The following is a 16110-nucleotide window of genomic DNA, read 5'->3' as shown; positions in this document are numbered from 1 at the left end:
AAAACTATTTCAAAATATATTTTTTATAAGATCCACGCCTACTTCCAATATCCTCTGCATCCTTAATACCTCCTCACCCTCGTGTATCTTATTTTTTTTTTTTAATCTTTACTTTCTAACTTTCGAAAAATTGCGCAGAAAATCAAAAACACATTAAAAGGGACGGGACCTTTATATGGGACTATACCCAAAGACCGGCCGATATTTATAATTATGGGTAAGAAGATTTGACGACATGTGAGAAATATACATGAGAACCCCAATTCGATGAAAAATAAAAAAATATTAGGTTGTGGAAACAGAAATCCATTATTTTTTCGGCAGATGGCTGTACTGATGGAATTCTCTTAAAGTATGGATCAAACAATTTCAGATTTATGCTGTTTATTATTTGTTTATTTTGCGGTCTTTTGTTTGGTACATTCAGTTGTGAGTTACAGGCTGTTAAAAATGGAAGTGAACAAAGAGAAAATTCGGTACATTTTACAGTTTTTCTTTGACAAAGGCGAAAATGTAAGCCAAGCGACTAAATTGTGAATGGTGTTTATGGTTCTGATACTGTAACAGCCAATAATGTGCAATTTTGGTTTCGTATATTCCGTTCAGGTTATTTTGATGTTAAAGATGCACCTCGCACGGGTAGGCCGGTCGTCGAAGATGTCGATAAAATCGGTGAAATGATCGAAGTTGGCCGGCAACGCTGGCCACACACATTTACAGTGGCTCGCCAGAAACTTCGGCGAAGTTTTAATGCATCAGTCCGGATTTGACACAAAGCGAATATAATCTTCTTCTTGTATTGCAAATTTTTTTAAATGATACAAATTGGTACCTATGGAAGATTGTGAAAATCAACTACTAGAGTTCTTGCAAATAGAGAGCAGGACTTCTATGAGAGAGGTATTATGAAGTTGCATTTAAAATGGCAACAAATCATACAACAAAACCCATATCGAGCATTCCGCAGCGTATTAAATAAAGTCCTGTAGTTCATATAAAAATAATGGATTTCTTTTTTCACAACCTAATATATATAACTAGCGGGACCCGTGGCGCTTCGCTGCCCCTACTGAAGTTATCAAATTAAAATTTAGATATGATCAATTAGTAAGGTTCCTATATACAGCTGCAATATTTATTAAATTTAATTTTCTGTAATGGTGGTAATTTTTGTTTTCTTGAAACACAATTTTTTCGAAAAGTAACTGCAATTCAAAAATTATAATGTCAATACTTTTTTTCAATTTTACACAATCGATCACCTCCATCTGCTACTTCCTCCTCAAAATGGTATTTTTTAAAAAAATTAGTGGTGTATCTGAATTTATCCTATCCCAGTCTCTGACTTTTTCCAGATAATAAAACGATTTATAATTAAAATGCTCACTACTCACTTCTATGTTTTTTTTTTTTTTTTTTTTTGAACTCCAAATAACATTTGGTCTATTCCAGTACTTTTTAATTGTAAAGGTAGTAAAAGGGAAATATTTCAAAATCGCTCTCAGAGTACAAAATAATTTGAAAAGGGATGGCAATACTTCAAAATCAACATAACAGGCAATCAGAAGTAGGCATTAATTTTCACTATTTTTACTCGGCCAAATTTCTGGAGTAAAAAGTTTACAAAGAGAACGCCATTTTGTTTTGTGCTCTCTTAAATTTTATTCAATGTTTTACCAGTTTTGTGGGTTCAGGGACGGTTTTCGAGTAAAAAGTTGCAAAACTTGTAAAATTAGAAGATTCTTTTAGGTTCTCGAACGGAACTATTATGTTTGATTTTGTTCAAAATAAACTTGTTTTCACAAACTGACAAAAATGAAAAATTATAATGTCAAAATTTTTTTTACACAATTTTTATTTCAATATATGTACATACATACATATCCTTATCGTTCGAAAATATATCCTCATCGGATGATGAGTATTTGTATCCATGTTACTCAACCATATTTTCAAGCCGCTACCCTAAGATATACCCATAGAAAATGTTCGACATATGTATGTACATTCTTTAAGATGTATGAATACTTTTGATGCTATTACTCCTCAGTTTTATCTAACCTATGTTACTTCCATGGGATCGCTTGACTTACTATGAACATATTAGTAAAATCTGTTTAGTGGTTTTTAAGTCCAAAAACAATAAGTTTTCTATTTTCTACGTATAGATTTAAATGCAATGACGTGTGCATTTTCACTTGTCCGAGGTCATGTTGTGTGGATGGTGCGTATTTACACTCACGTTACTCAGCAATAGTTTGAAGTGGGTATCTATAACCGTACTTAAGATATAGACAAATTACATGTTCATAATTTTTGAAGTATGATTACGTTCGATGCTATAACACCGCATCTTCGGGAAATCTTAGAAGTTTATATAGGATATGTTATTCCCAGGGCTAGTTATGACGTTCTGTGAAAATCTCAGTAAACTTTTTTCAGCATTTTCAGAGTCTACAAACAAAATATTTTCAATTTTCAATATGCAGATTTTTAAAATGCAGTAAAAAGTGAATTTTCCGTTGATCGTAACATGCTCATTTCTGTATGGATGGTGTGTATTCACACCTTCGTTATTCAGTCAAATTTTGAAAACGGTATCTGTAACCGTTCTTAAGATAAACGCATATTAAATGTTCAGAAATTTTGAGGTATGTTTACAATTGATGCTATAACTCCGCAACCACGCGGAATTTTAAAAGTTTATATAGCCTATGTTACTTTCAGGGCATGCCCCGACATACAATGTAAATCTCATTAAGATCTGTTCAGCGGTTTTGGCGTCTATCGGTAACATACAAACAAACAAACAAATTTTTTTCTATTTTATATATATATATAATTTAAAAAATATCCCCAATTTTTTTATACCATGAGAAACGAAGTCAAACGTGGGCTAATTTTGTTACTTTGGGTGATTATTAAAAATTTTTGTTAGGAATATTTTCTACCCAATTCGAAGCCAAAATATAAAAATACGGCCTACTTTTTGTAAAGCGTTCCCAAACTTCCCAAATTAACGAGAATTGGGACATTATCATAAAAAGTGGTCCAATTATGAACATTTTTGGTACGAAGACACTCCATGGCTTCACGAAATATTAATTTACAGCCAATTCAGTTGAAAAACGTGCATGCCGAATGCCAACTACTCGTATGGGGTCTACCCTACATTTGGGGTCAATACTGATAATTGGGGGAGAGAATCTAAAACATTAACTTACAGCCTTTTTGGATGAAAAACTAGTCGAAACTCCCCCAAAAAGCGAATATTGGGGCGTTATAACAAACGTGGACCCATGTATTCAATTTCAATACTAAACAGCCAAAAAGTAGTTGCATGGTAAGTGCAAAATTTCAAATCTCATTCATTCTATTGTGAGTTCAAGAGACAGACATGGATAATTCGACAAATTATTTTATCATTTCATCAACAACTACTTTGTCAAAATAGGCCCCCTTACATATGATAGACTTATGAAAGTGATTTTTCCAATCCTGAAAAAACTTTTAAAGTACTTTGTTGTAGGCAGCAGTTCCAGTTTCGATTTTTTATTATCTCATCATAGTTGCAAAATGATTTTCTTTCGTCCTTTCTTCAGTTTTGGGAAGAGAACAAATCAGTGGCCAAGTCCAGGAATAATGTTGGGGAAAGATAACGGTTTTGTGTTTTTGGCAAAACTTAACACGATGGTGCTCCTAGGTATTTTTCTTTATTATACTACGACCACGTGGCAAGAATTCGTGGTTCACCACAACATTGCTCTCTCCTTAATACCCTACAACCTACGACACTGCTATCGAAGAAACCTGTGAGCAAAATCTTTACATTTGATCGAAGTTGAAGTGCTTGTTCCGATATTTGTTCTTCCGCACGCATCCTTTGGAATGAATGGGCTTTAGTTTATGACCCTTTTGAGTTCATCAGAACAATCATCGTCATTGACATGTTCTTGGTCTTCCTTAACCCGATTATAGCACAATTTAAATTGCTCGTAGTCAAATCACCAAACGCCACAGTCAAACACGAAATTCGATCAGACCTTAATCTGTTCCAAAATCTTTATCATTTTATGTATTCAATACAAGAACTTAGAAATAAAGTTATTCGCTTAACATTATTTTTATTTTTTCATATTATTATTTTATAATTTTATTACACTTCTAGTGCGAATTCGCAAAATTTAATTTCGCGTAAGATTTTATTATTCACAAAAAAGCTGAATTTTACATTATTATCTCTATCCTTTAAGCCTTGGTACAATATTTATTATCTTTTGGTGCAAAGTACTCAGTCCATCTCACAGCTATATGATTCTAAACTCATATATTATATATGGACGTTAATTATCAATCAGTTATTTAGATTTCCCAGGGTATTTTTATTTATATTTCTATTATATATTCTTTCAGGGAAATGTGTATAAATAAATTATCCTTTATCTTATATATTTATAATAATCTAAGTTTAAAAAATGTCAGCCTATGACCTTTAAAACATACATATGTCAACATATAATCGCCTAATCCCCATCTAAATGGCATTATTATTGTAATTCACATGTTCGATTGCATGTAAATTATTAAAATTATGTTCACATATGCAGCATCACACTTGTATCGGGTTATTGAACCCAAATACTGATGCATGCATCTGTTACACCAACAACAACACATTAAGATATGCAATCTTTGATGTTTTCTTGTTGTTTGTTTACATTATTCTAATATTAAATCATAAACAAATCAAATCTAAGATTATCACTCTGTATACAGCATAAATGACAGCTATGAATGAATGAAAATTGTTGATTGGTTGTATATTAGAATGGGTCAGATTTAAGAAAATCTTATGAACAACAGTTATTTTAAAAAACCGTTTTTTACTAAAAATGGGTATTTTTATTATATATTTCATTCATTTTCCTTTCTAAGAAAGTGTACATAACATTTCACAAGTTTCTGCTGATTCCGATTTAATTGTATTTGCTAAAAATTAACAGGCTGAACAATTCGATTCATCATTCCATTTTTAACTCAATTCGGTTCCTCATACTATATTTTTCAAAACTGAAGCCTTTTAACTCCATCCAATTACATTTTATTTAATTCCTACACTTTTTATATAAAATTCTCTTTCCGGCCCCACATTAATATCCAAGACAAAATAAAAGATTACCAATGATGACATTTATATGATTGCGCTTTGATTCCGCTCTTTTTATACATATACTCGTATGTATGTATAAACATTTATGTTTATGCTACAATCTGTTGCTGCTAAATGAAAATGACATTCAAATACAACGTAATAAAGGGATAAATGTATGAATGAATGAAATTATCTTATTTTATTTATTAATTGCTTTATTTCTGATAATTACTTTTAAATACCATCGTATGTACAAGACAGACGAAATATGTGTAATCTAAAGATTTATCATTGAGAATTTTAAATTTAATTATTACATACACATATTTAAATGATGACGACAAAAAATGTGGGAATTTAGCAATCACAAAAATGGTTTGGATAAACTTGCATCATCTCTCTCGAAAATGCTTATCAACAAATAAAATTACATCAGGCATTTTTACTTGTGGCGATTGTCAGTTGGTGGACGAGAGAGGTGAAGGGTTGCCATTGCGCTCTACTTTCTCACCTACAAACTACATTAAAATTTCCTATTATGGTCTCGGTACAAATTATAAGAATTATATTTGTAAGTCATGGTGAGGATACCTTCAAAATATAACTTTGGATATTTGAGGAATTTGCGAGGGTATTTTGCCCAACAACATATGACACCTAGACGTGAATTTTAATAAGACTTTTGCTCGTCTTGGAAGCATAACTCGATTAGTTTTTTAATTATTTTTGTTAATAATTGTTTTTATTTCAGCCAAACATGTTATTGGTCTGCCATCTACAGTTGTCTAGAAACAACTCTGCCTTGAATTTTGTGCAGTGGTTGGGGTCATTGCTTAATTAGTTTGTCATTTTCATCTGTGTGGTGCTGTCATCTTTATTTTAGTGTTATCTTCATGTGCTGATTGTGAGACTGATTATTATAATTGTAGGGGTCTTCGGATAAATTTCATCCGGCGACGGTTGTGAGCCTCATTAAAAAATACTTTGAACGAATTTGTAATTCACACCCAAAATTATATATCGATTTAGCCAACTCCCTACATCCGTCTGTCAAAATCTCGATAAATTATAGGAATTAATTTGATAAGAATTCCAGGTTAGGACATTGTCCAAAAGATAGCATAAGAAAACCTTAGGCATTTGTATAGTCTACACAATATAGTTTCGAGGGTTTTTTTATTTTTTTTTTTACTTAGAAATTATAACACAAAGTAGCGTATTTTTGTAAAACCTGTTCCCCTCCTTGGAACATAGGGTTTCCATAATTAGTCTAAGTTTTTTAGTAGTTCCGGTAATCATTGTTTTATTTCAATTATGTAGATGATTGGTCTTCTGTAGCCGGTCATAGGTGATGTGGCTGCCATCTATCGTTGTCTAGAAACAACGTCCCCTGCAGTTTGTGCGGGTCCTTGATTATTTTGTCTTGATATTCTCCTGTGGTTGGCGCTATATCTTGTCGTTCCTATTTTGGGTTATTTTCATGTGTTGACGCCGAAATTGGTTATGAAAATATAAAGGTGTTTTTTTGGAAATATTTAAAAACAATTGCAAGCGAATTTGTAAGATTCGACACACTATAACACCAAAGATCATATTTTGATGAGATTTGTGTTCCTCCTCAGAGCATAGGACTTCCACAAGTAGCCCCAGATTTTGCGTTAATAATTTTTTTCATTCCAGCTAAGTGAATGGTTTTTAGTAGCCGGTCCTAGGTTATGTGGCAGCCAATAATCGTTGTGTAGGAGCAACGTCCCTTGAATTTTTTGTTGGAGTCCTTGCATTTTTGGAGCCTTGCATATAGAGCTCTAAAATTCAAAAAATACATACGAACTACTCCTAGGATGTTTGACATAGAAAATTGAAAAAATCGATCCACTTTTCTTTATATCCCTACTATAAGGGTAACCTAAATGGGGATTTTGACCATGTTTATCATTCGAATTAGGTCTATTTTCGTTGGATGTTAAATGTTCCTAAAAAATTGTCATCATGGAACTAATAGTTACCACCCATATAAAGGCACCTCCTCAATTTCGATATTTTGGGGAGTTTAGGCACGTTTTATTTTCCAAACATTGTATCACTATTGGCCAAGTTTCGTGGTAGCTCCAATATTTAGTATTTTAAGTACTTTTTACTCATTGGGTGACAAATTTTCCCACCGAAAAGTATCAAATCGGTTCACTTTTTGCAAATGCCTCCATATAACAGTAGTCCAAATTTTCATTATCTTCTCATTGGTTGGCGGATCTTTCTTTAAATTCATGTATCAGGTATCTTAAGATATACCATGAGAATCTCGTATTTGTATTAGTGATATGTCGGTCCGACACCGACTACATTTATGATTGTTTTTAAAGTATTTTAATTTTATAGGACTATATAAAGTTTATGCTTTTCTAGAAATCATTTACGATATATTTCTTTCGAAGTTATTATATTTTTTCTAACATTTACAATTAAAAAATAATAATTTTAATATCATATCTAATAAAAATATATATGCACATTTATATATAAACAATAACAATTGTACTTACCCACAGACATCTTAAATGGATTTTTGAATTTATTTAATTGCAGTCGATTGTTGCCAATAGCGGAACGTGAGCTTCCTCCAAACGATGATCAATGGCAGCGGCAATAGCTGGGCAGAAAAAAGTTTATCAAGAAAACAAATTTGAAGTTCAATTGGTGAAGGTACCGTTTGTGATCGTCGTTGTGGTGGTAGTGGCGGCGGTGTTGATAATAATTGTAAAGAATCGAGGTATAATCGAACAAACACTTTGAACACCATAAAAAAATAATAACAATAATTTTTATTATTTTGGCAGTGTGCACTTGTTGTGTGTGTGGCGCAATATAGGCGGCAGAGAACAACAACAATAATAATATTTTTTCTTCGTTTTATTTAATTTTTCTTTTTCTTTTCATTCCACCAAAAACAGTATTTCTATATCCGGCGGAAACGTTATGTTTGCGACTTCAGAGTTTTGGATGCCTATATTCAAATGTTTTTTTGAATTTTCGGTTGGACGTGTGTTCAATAGTGTATTTTTTGATTTGAAAAAAAATTAAATTTATGAAAACACAAAAAATAAAATCTGTGTTTTATTTATTTTCTTTTATTCGGGCGCAAACACTTGCAGATGGTTATCGAACACAGGCACACCAAGCGATCATTGACCTGCAAAAAAATAAAAACAAACGATGAACAAACTTTTTGCATTAATTTCGCGGTGATGTATTTTTTTTTTTTTTTTTGAATTTGCATGGTGTAAGGGAAATAAATGAGTTGTATGGAAAGAAAATAATATAAAATCGAAATAAAATAAGCAAAAATTATAATAAGTTTTAATTAAAAATTCTCAGTACAAAAGTAGGAACAACAACACGATAGACATGTAATTGTCCACCTGACATAAAATATTACCAAGACAGCGGTTGTTGGTAGTGGCTAAATAGCCTGGGCTTATTAAAAGCAGATACCCTGTTGACTGGTTGTGGAAAATCCAGGAGGCTTATTCGTGACATTAAAATGGGTGGAGTTGTTAAGTGGTGGTGTTGACCGCACCGACATACAACATATCAATATCACCGAACACATCAAAACATTGAAGACATTGAACTGTGATCAAACCTTTGATGGGATATTGAAATGTGTTTGGAATCCTGAAAAGATCGGAGCTGAACATATATGATATGATAAAAGACTATCAATCGAAAATTGGATATAAAATGCATATACATTTAGATGACCTCGTCTATAGGAGACCAATTTGTCTGTATAGAGACCACAGGTCTTTATATAGACCAATTGGTCTGTATAGAGACCACAGGTCATTATAAAGACCAATTGGTCTGTATAGAAGAGACCACAGGTCTTTATATATATAGACCAATGGGTCTGTATAGAGACCATAGGTCTTTATATAGACCAATTGGTCTGTATAGAGACCATAGGTCTTTATAAAGACCAATTGGTCTGTATAGAGACCATAGGTCTTTAAAAAGACCAAATGGTCTGTATAGAGACCATTGGTCTTTATATAGACCAATTGGTCTGTATAGAGACCATAGGTCTTTATATAGACCAATTGGTCTGTATAGAGACCATAGGTCTTTATATAGACCAATTGGTCTGTATAGAGACCATAGGTCTTTATATAGACCAATTGGTCTGTATAGAGACCATAGGTCTTTATATAGACCAATTGGTCTGTATAGAGACCATAGGTCTTTATATAGACCAATTGGTCTGTATAGAGACCATAGGTCTTTATATAGACCAATTGGTCTGTATAGAGACCATAGGTCTTTATATAGACCAATTGGTCTGTATAGAGACCATAGGTCTTTATATAGACCAATTGGTCTGTATAGAGACCATAGGTCTTTATATAGACCAATTGGTCTGTATAGAGACCATAGGTCTTTATATAGACCAATTGGTCTGTATAGAGACCATAGGTCTTTATATAGACCAATTGGTCTGTATAGAGACCATAGGTCTTTATATAGACCAATTGGTCTGTATAGAGACCATAGGTCTTTATATAGACCAATTGGTCTGTATAGAGACCACAAGTCTTTATAAAGACCAATTGGTCTTTATGATACCCCTTGGTCTTTATAGAGACCCCAGGTCTTTATGAAGACCAATTGGTCTGTGTAGAGACCCATGGACTTTAGGAGGCCACTTGGTCTTTATAGAGACCCAGTTCTTTATAAAGACCAATTGGTCTGCATAGTCACCTCAGGTCTTTATGAAGACCAATTGTTCTCTATATATTGTTCTGCACCTAAGTTTACCCATCTCTGCATTAATATAAACATAATCTGCATAGCTAATTTTTATTTTTCTTACTACTTTTTTTCTATCTTCATAACGGAAGCAAATAATTTCCAATACCAAAGCCAACAACAACAAGAATTGTCAACAATATATACAAATCAACCAAGGAGAGTGGGGATGGGTGTGAGAGACAGCGAGAGACTCAAAATAATTATAGCTTGCGGCTGAGTACAAATTGAAAACTAAATGGACAACAATATTTTCAAACCATTTGATATCGATAGAAGGAGGAGGAGGACGGCTGGCCGCCCGGCAGACAAATTCGATTGGAAACAATCATAATGAATATTTTATGATCAAAATGGAATTGAACGGTAGTGCTGGTGGTGGTCAACAATTGTGGTCAGCTAGAAGCTGTTGGTGGTTATCTAAAGGTTTTTTGTGGTCAGACTGGTTGTCCGTTTGTTTTACATTCATTTCCCATTTCAATTCCTAGTAGAGGTCACTAGGTGGTGGGTGTCTCTAAGTTTAGAGACTCTGGACGTTTTATTGTGCAACAAACAGTACATGTAGTTGTTGACAGAGTGGCTGTCGTTTTCGTTGTTGTTGTGTGGACACTTTGCATATGGCTGGGTAAGTTGTCAAAAGCGGATATGGCACAGGTGCATCAAAACGGAAATGGTCACACATTGACGGAATTGAGTGTTAGCCAAGTGCGTGTCATAACTGATGATATTAATGGGCAGTGATGGGGGCCAGAACCGTTAATATGGGTTTTGTGTAGTTTTTTCTAATAATAGTTGTTGGTTTAAATTTCAACTTAATTTTTTGTTGTTTTGGGAAAATTTATTAATTTTTGTTTTATTATTACTACTGCCATTATTATTATCGTTATTACTGAGAATTTTTTATTATGCACCGCATAGAAATAGTTTTAATTAGTTAACCAATACTTAGACAAGGTGTGGATTAACTTCCTGCAAGTTTTAGTGGACATATGATGGATGTATGGATTTGCCAGTGGGAAAATCCCAATGTCTTTTCAATATTTTTTCTTATTCTTCTTCGTCTTCTCTATGAACCCTGTCTAGCCCTTCCCATATTTAGGAATGTGAATTCATTTAAAGTAGAGTTGATTTTACAGTGATAAGCAGTTGGAAATTCTTGTGGTAATGCAAGTTTAACCAAAGACGGCTGACTGTCAACATGCTTGGCGTTTAGAAAAAACGAAGCTAATTATTAATTTGTAATGCGTCTTCGGAGGAAACCACAAAATGTTGTTTTAATTTGTTATAATTTCATTATGTTGTCATGTTTGACCGCAAAACAACATTGTTTGAGGTTTTTTTGGTGACAACTTCCTATAACGGTCTGTCTCGTTGAAGACATTTTTAGCAAACCCCCAGTTAAATTTTTGGGCGAAAGCTTTTGCGTTGACATTAACGGTTGTTGTTGAGACAACAGTATTAGCGGGCGTTAGAATGCAAATGAGGCGCCTCATTTGTGTTTAGAAATGCTTTTAATTTTACAGAAATGGTGTTCAGTTATGTTATTGGAATTTGAGGTTTGTTATTTATTGTTTTCTCACGAGTAACATAAGCTGACCTTTTAAATGAAATTAAATTTTTGGGGAAATAATTGTAATATTGAAAACATACAAATACAATTGTAAACCTCATGTGTCTTTGGAATGTTGGTGATAAAAAAGAATTTATTAAATTTGAAGCAGGTTTTTTTTAATTTAACTGATGCCGATTTATTTCAGCTAATGAAAAAAATTAATAATTATAAAAATTGACAACATAGTTGTAAAGCAGGGAATTGTTTTCCAGTTTTTTGATGTGTCCATGCATCACCGACATATTTTTCCTTTCGCGAAATTTGCGCATGGATCTTGGTTTAGTATATAAAAAATAAAAAAAAGTTGACTCAAGAATTGAATTCGATGAGCAATTGTAGCAAGGCGCCAAAAATAGTCAAATCCAAGTGAAAATGCCAAACTGGATTTCCTGTAAAAGCTGGGATGGTTAACTGCTGCCGAAATTAGGAAAGTATAGTCTCTTGAGCAGGAATAATTTCTCCTCGGAATAGTTATGAAAAAACCAAAGAAAGAAAAACAAGGGTTTTAGAATGGGAATTTTCCAAATAGTGGAATTTTATTGGACAAAATTCGGTATAGAATTTGGAAACGAGTCTTACCAATGACAGTTGTGTTTGCTGGTTAGAGTAGAAGTGTTTTTATTTACAATGAGAACAAAGAAAACAACCAGTGGAAAACATAAAACATTTGCATTTAGTACCAAGAGAGAGATGCAAATTTAGGCGAATAAAAGAAAAATGGAAAATAGAAAATAGGGTGACCAGCATAGTTAACCTTGGCGTTAACATTACCGGCCCCCTTGCAGGAACTGCAACTAAAGAAATTAACCAAAAAGTAGCACTCTCTCTCTTGTTTACAACAAATTGAATGTATTTAAATATATGTATATAGAGTTGTGAACGGGCTGGTACCAGGATACAGTCTTCCTTCAGAGTGACCACCTCCAGAATATATATGTCCGTAGCCACTGGATACTAAAGTCTGCTGTAAAGGAAAGTCTGTGCTTTTTGGGAAGGAGGAAAAAACAATAGTGCATTAATTGGTGGAATATAATCGACAGGAATAGCGACTAGTGTGTTCACTGGAGCAACTCTTATCTTGGAATACACCAGGTGAGTGAATACGGACGTACCTATAGCTATTCGCACGTAAAAAACGGCTGCGTATGCCTTTCTGGATGCATCGCAAAAGCCATGGAACTGAATGCCAGCCGAAGGAGTAAAACTGATCCGCATCGGAATTCGAACTCTATCATGAACTAAGTAGTTTGACTGGAATATTTTCCAATTGGACAATGTGGAGGGACTTATACCTGGGATCATATCTTCTGCATAATCGGACCATATCTTCTGCATAATAACCTTCGCTACAACTGTGCATGGCGAAAGCCAATCGGCAGGATCGAATAATTTGGGGATCTGAGACAGGATCTCCCATTTTGTATAAGAACATGACAAGGCTACATGAAATATATGATCATTGGGAAGATCTCGAATGTCTCTCGAATTAGATCTCCATTTTCGAAGGCAAAGACCAGCGGAATCCAGGACAGATTTGAGTTCGGCTTTGGATCGAATGGCGGACGAAACAGAATGGGATCCGAAAATCACGTCATCGACGTACATGAAATTATGAAAAAACTCGCTTGCAATTGTATATAAATCTTGAACATCGTCAGCAAGTTGGAGAATAGTGCGAATAGCCAAGTACGGAGCACAATTGACACAGAAAGTGACAGTTTGTAACTCGAAATCATGAATGTTTTCACCTGGGTGGTTGCGGAATATGATACATTGGAATGGAGTATGATCTGGATGAACAAGAATCTGGCGGTACATATTATCGATGTCCGCATTGAATACAATTTGGAAGAAACGCCATTTGAGAAGTAAAGTGGTCAAGTCAGATTGCAACACCGGACCAGCGTGCAAAACATCGTTCAGGCTGTGACCATTGGACGTATCGGAAGGAGCATTAAAGAACACCCGAACCTTGGTGGTCGAGCTCTCCGGCTTAATAACCGTGTGATGTGGTAAATAATAATGGCGTGAATCACTATTTAAACATGGATTAGGAACTGAGACCATGTGTTTCGACTGAACGTACTCATTGAGTACCTGATCATACTCCTTTTTACAGTCTGAATTACGAAGAAGTCGACTCTCATTGCGATGGAATTGTTTTATAACTCTTGAACGGAATCGACCAAGGCCCATTTTCTCTGAGGAACCTTGGTTGAAAGGAAAACGAACGACATACCTACCATCTTTATTCCTTTTTGTAGTGGAAACGTAGAGCTCCTCACAATATTCATCGGTGTCAGGGAGAATCTTATCTCTAGGAAGGTTCTCAACTTCGTAGGAATGACAAATCTCTTTGACTAAGGAGACCTCGCAGAAATTGGAAATAAGAGAGGCTGGTGGAGGGAAATCCGGAACGGGGCCAGTTAAAATCCATCCGAAGATAGTTTCTTGTCCCATTAAGGAGTCGCAAATATCGCGCATTACCCCAGCACGCATGATGTTTGGAAGAAAATCACCGCCTATAAGGATATCGATGCTGGAGCTTTTGAAGAAATGTGGGTCAGCCAGATTAATTGAAGGAAGTTGTGAGAACAAAGATGGTGGTAATGTGCGGGAAGGAAGATTTCCAGACAAATGTGGAACCACGAATGCTTGCACGGAAAGCTGAACGGAATCATCAAATCGAGAGGACAGCACAACAGAACATAATTTTCGAACGGAGGCAGCTGTCGAATTATTAAGACCAGAAACTTGAACGTTGGTACGCTGATACGGAAGTTTGAGTTTGTTGAAGAATCGTTCTGATATGAATGTTCCTTGAGAACCCGAATCTAGGAGTACACGAGCGTGATACGTTACTCCTAAGTGGATCACATTCACCAACGCAGTCCCTAACAAAACACCCCGGGAGTTGGACGTAAAGCATGTTTGAATTACTCCACCCCCTGGACTAGTGGACTGTATTGAATTGGAAGAAAATGGAGTGGAGTGTGGGCTTAAATTGGTAGAGCTCGTAGGTGAAATTGATGGACGACTATTTGTCGAACGATCATGGAGCATAGTGTTGTGCCGCCTCTGACATTCGAAACAATTATTTTTACTAGTACAATTTTTTATGTGGTGAGTTTTCGAGAAACAATTCAAACATAGACCTTGTTTCTTGATCTCAGCCACTCGTTGTTCAACATCCATAGAAATGAATCTAGGACATTCTCGAATTATATGAGCGGAATTTGTGCACAATGGACAATTTGGAGCTGTAACATTGGTCTGGAATGAGCTGAACTTCGAATTATTTGAATGTACATTGGATTTAGTTTTATGACCATCAGACTTCGGATAATTGCGCATCTCGGAGACGGATTCGAGTGTACGATGTCGATTCGTAAGGAAAGAATCAAGGTCAGCCCATTTTGGAATAACAGTCTTATCAGCCAAACCTTGTTCCCAAAGCGTCAGAGTTGAGTCAGGAAGACTATTCGAACAAAGAAAAACAAATATTGGATCCCAACTTCTGACGTCGATATCGTACAGAGATAACGCAGCAATACAAGAATTTATGTCGCGTTGCAATGACTTAATTGCACTCGCTGACTCGGAATTAATGACAGGAAGATTGAATAGAACTTTTAACTGACCATTAACAAGAATTCGCTTATTTTCGAAACGATCGCACAAACCTTTCCAAGCAAGTTGAAAACCTTGATTTGTCAAAGGTGCGCGTTGAACAATATCTCTAGCTTCGCCTTTAGTCTTCTGGGTCAAATGAAACAATCGCTCGACTGGACTGAGCCTAGAATTTTTTATGTACACGGCTGTGAATATATCTCGGAAAGTAGGCCATGACATATAATCCCCGTTGAAGACTTCGGTATCGCATGGAGGCAGATTGAAAGAATAATATGAACCGTGATCATTATGGACCATAGCATTAGGACTCTGAGGCGAAGGGTTTGGATGTGAAACAGGCGGCTCTTTAGGAACTGTTTGGAGATCCTCAGACAACTGTGTAAGGCGAGCCAAGCACTCGCAATAAGTGATATAGGCACTATTATACTTGGCTTGGAATGTCTCAAGCTCTGAAGCGGCTTCTGCATCTTCTTCCTGTTCATCATCCTCCTCGTTCTGTTCTTCGCTAGCTCGATCGGACATAAATTGGTCATACGCTGATTTGATGCCTGCCCATAAGGACTTAACTTCAGAAATGTGAATTTTTACGAATTGGGCAGACGTCAAGGGAACATTACCACCGACTACTTCGGCATTGAAGGTGACCAGACGATCGGCTTGACGAATGAAGGCTTCCAAAGACATGATTGATCAGTGAAAATGAATGAAAATTGATTTAGAACAAGAAACTAGTAAATAATAGAAGAAGAACAATAAGAACGGAAGGAAATAGGATAATTTCTCAAACAAATTTGATTGGAAGATATAAGAACTTGTTGGAAAATGCGTTTTTCTTTGTATTTTCTTCTTTGTTCAGCGCCACCTAGTGGTGAAGGAATGAACAATTGGTAAAACAACGAAAGAAAATAAA

The 16110-nt window shown here is 35.1% G+C and overlaps 1 protein-coding gene across 1 annotated transcript; it reads right to left on the bottom strand.

Annotated features, from left to right (window-relative positions):
- Positions 1–7725: 7725 nt before the first annotated feature.
- Positions 7726–15884, bottom strand: LOC133332729 (uncharacterized). Its single transcript, XM_061541106.1, has 2 exons — positions 12860–15884; positions 7726–7799 (listed from the first exon to the last, which is right to left on the bottom strand). Exons 1-2 carry the CDS (start codon positions 15882–15884, stop codon positions 7726–7728), a joined length of 3099 nt encoding a protein of 1032 aa, XP_061397090.1.
- Positions 15885–16110: the final 226 nt, after the last annotated feature.

Source organism: Musca vetustissima, unplaced genomic scaffold (genome assembly GCF_032173495.1).
Source record: "Musca vetustissima isolate MV318-11 ecotype Yass unplaced genomic scaffold, APGP_CSIRO_Mvet_v1 utg237999, whole genome shotgun sequence".
In the NCBI taxonomy this organism is placed as follows: Eukaryota; Metazoa; Arthropoda; class Insecta; order Diptera; family Muscidae; genus Musca; species Musca vetustissima.
This window is presented reverse-complemented; position numbering and strand designations above follow the sequence as displayed.

What these genes read in the sequence shown, in the direction of transcription:
- LOC133332729 (XM_061541106.1), bottom strand. Translation starts at nt 15,884, where the DNA reads ATGTCTTTGGAAGCCTTCATTCGTCAAGCCGATCGTCTGGTCACCTTC. An exon ending in TGCAGAAGATATGATCCCAG is followed by an intron (nt 7,800 to 12,859) that starts GTATAAGTCCCT and finishes TTTTCTGCCCAG; the next exon opens with CTATTGCCGCTGCCATTGAT.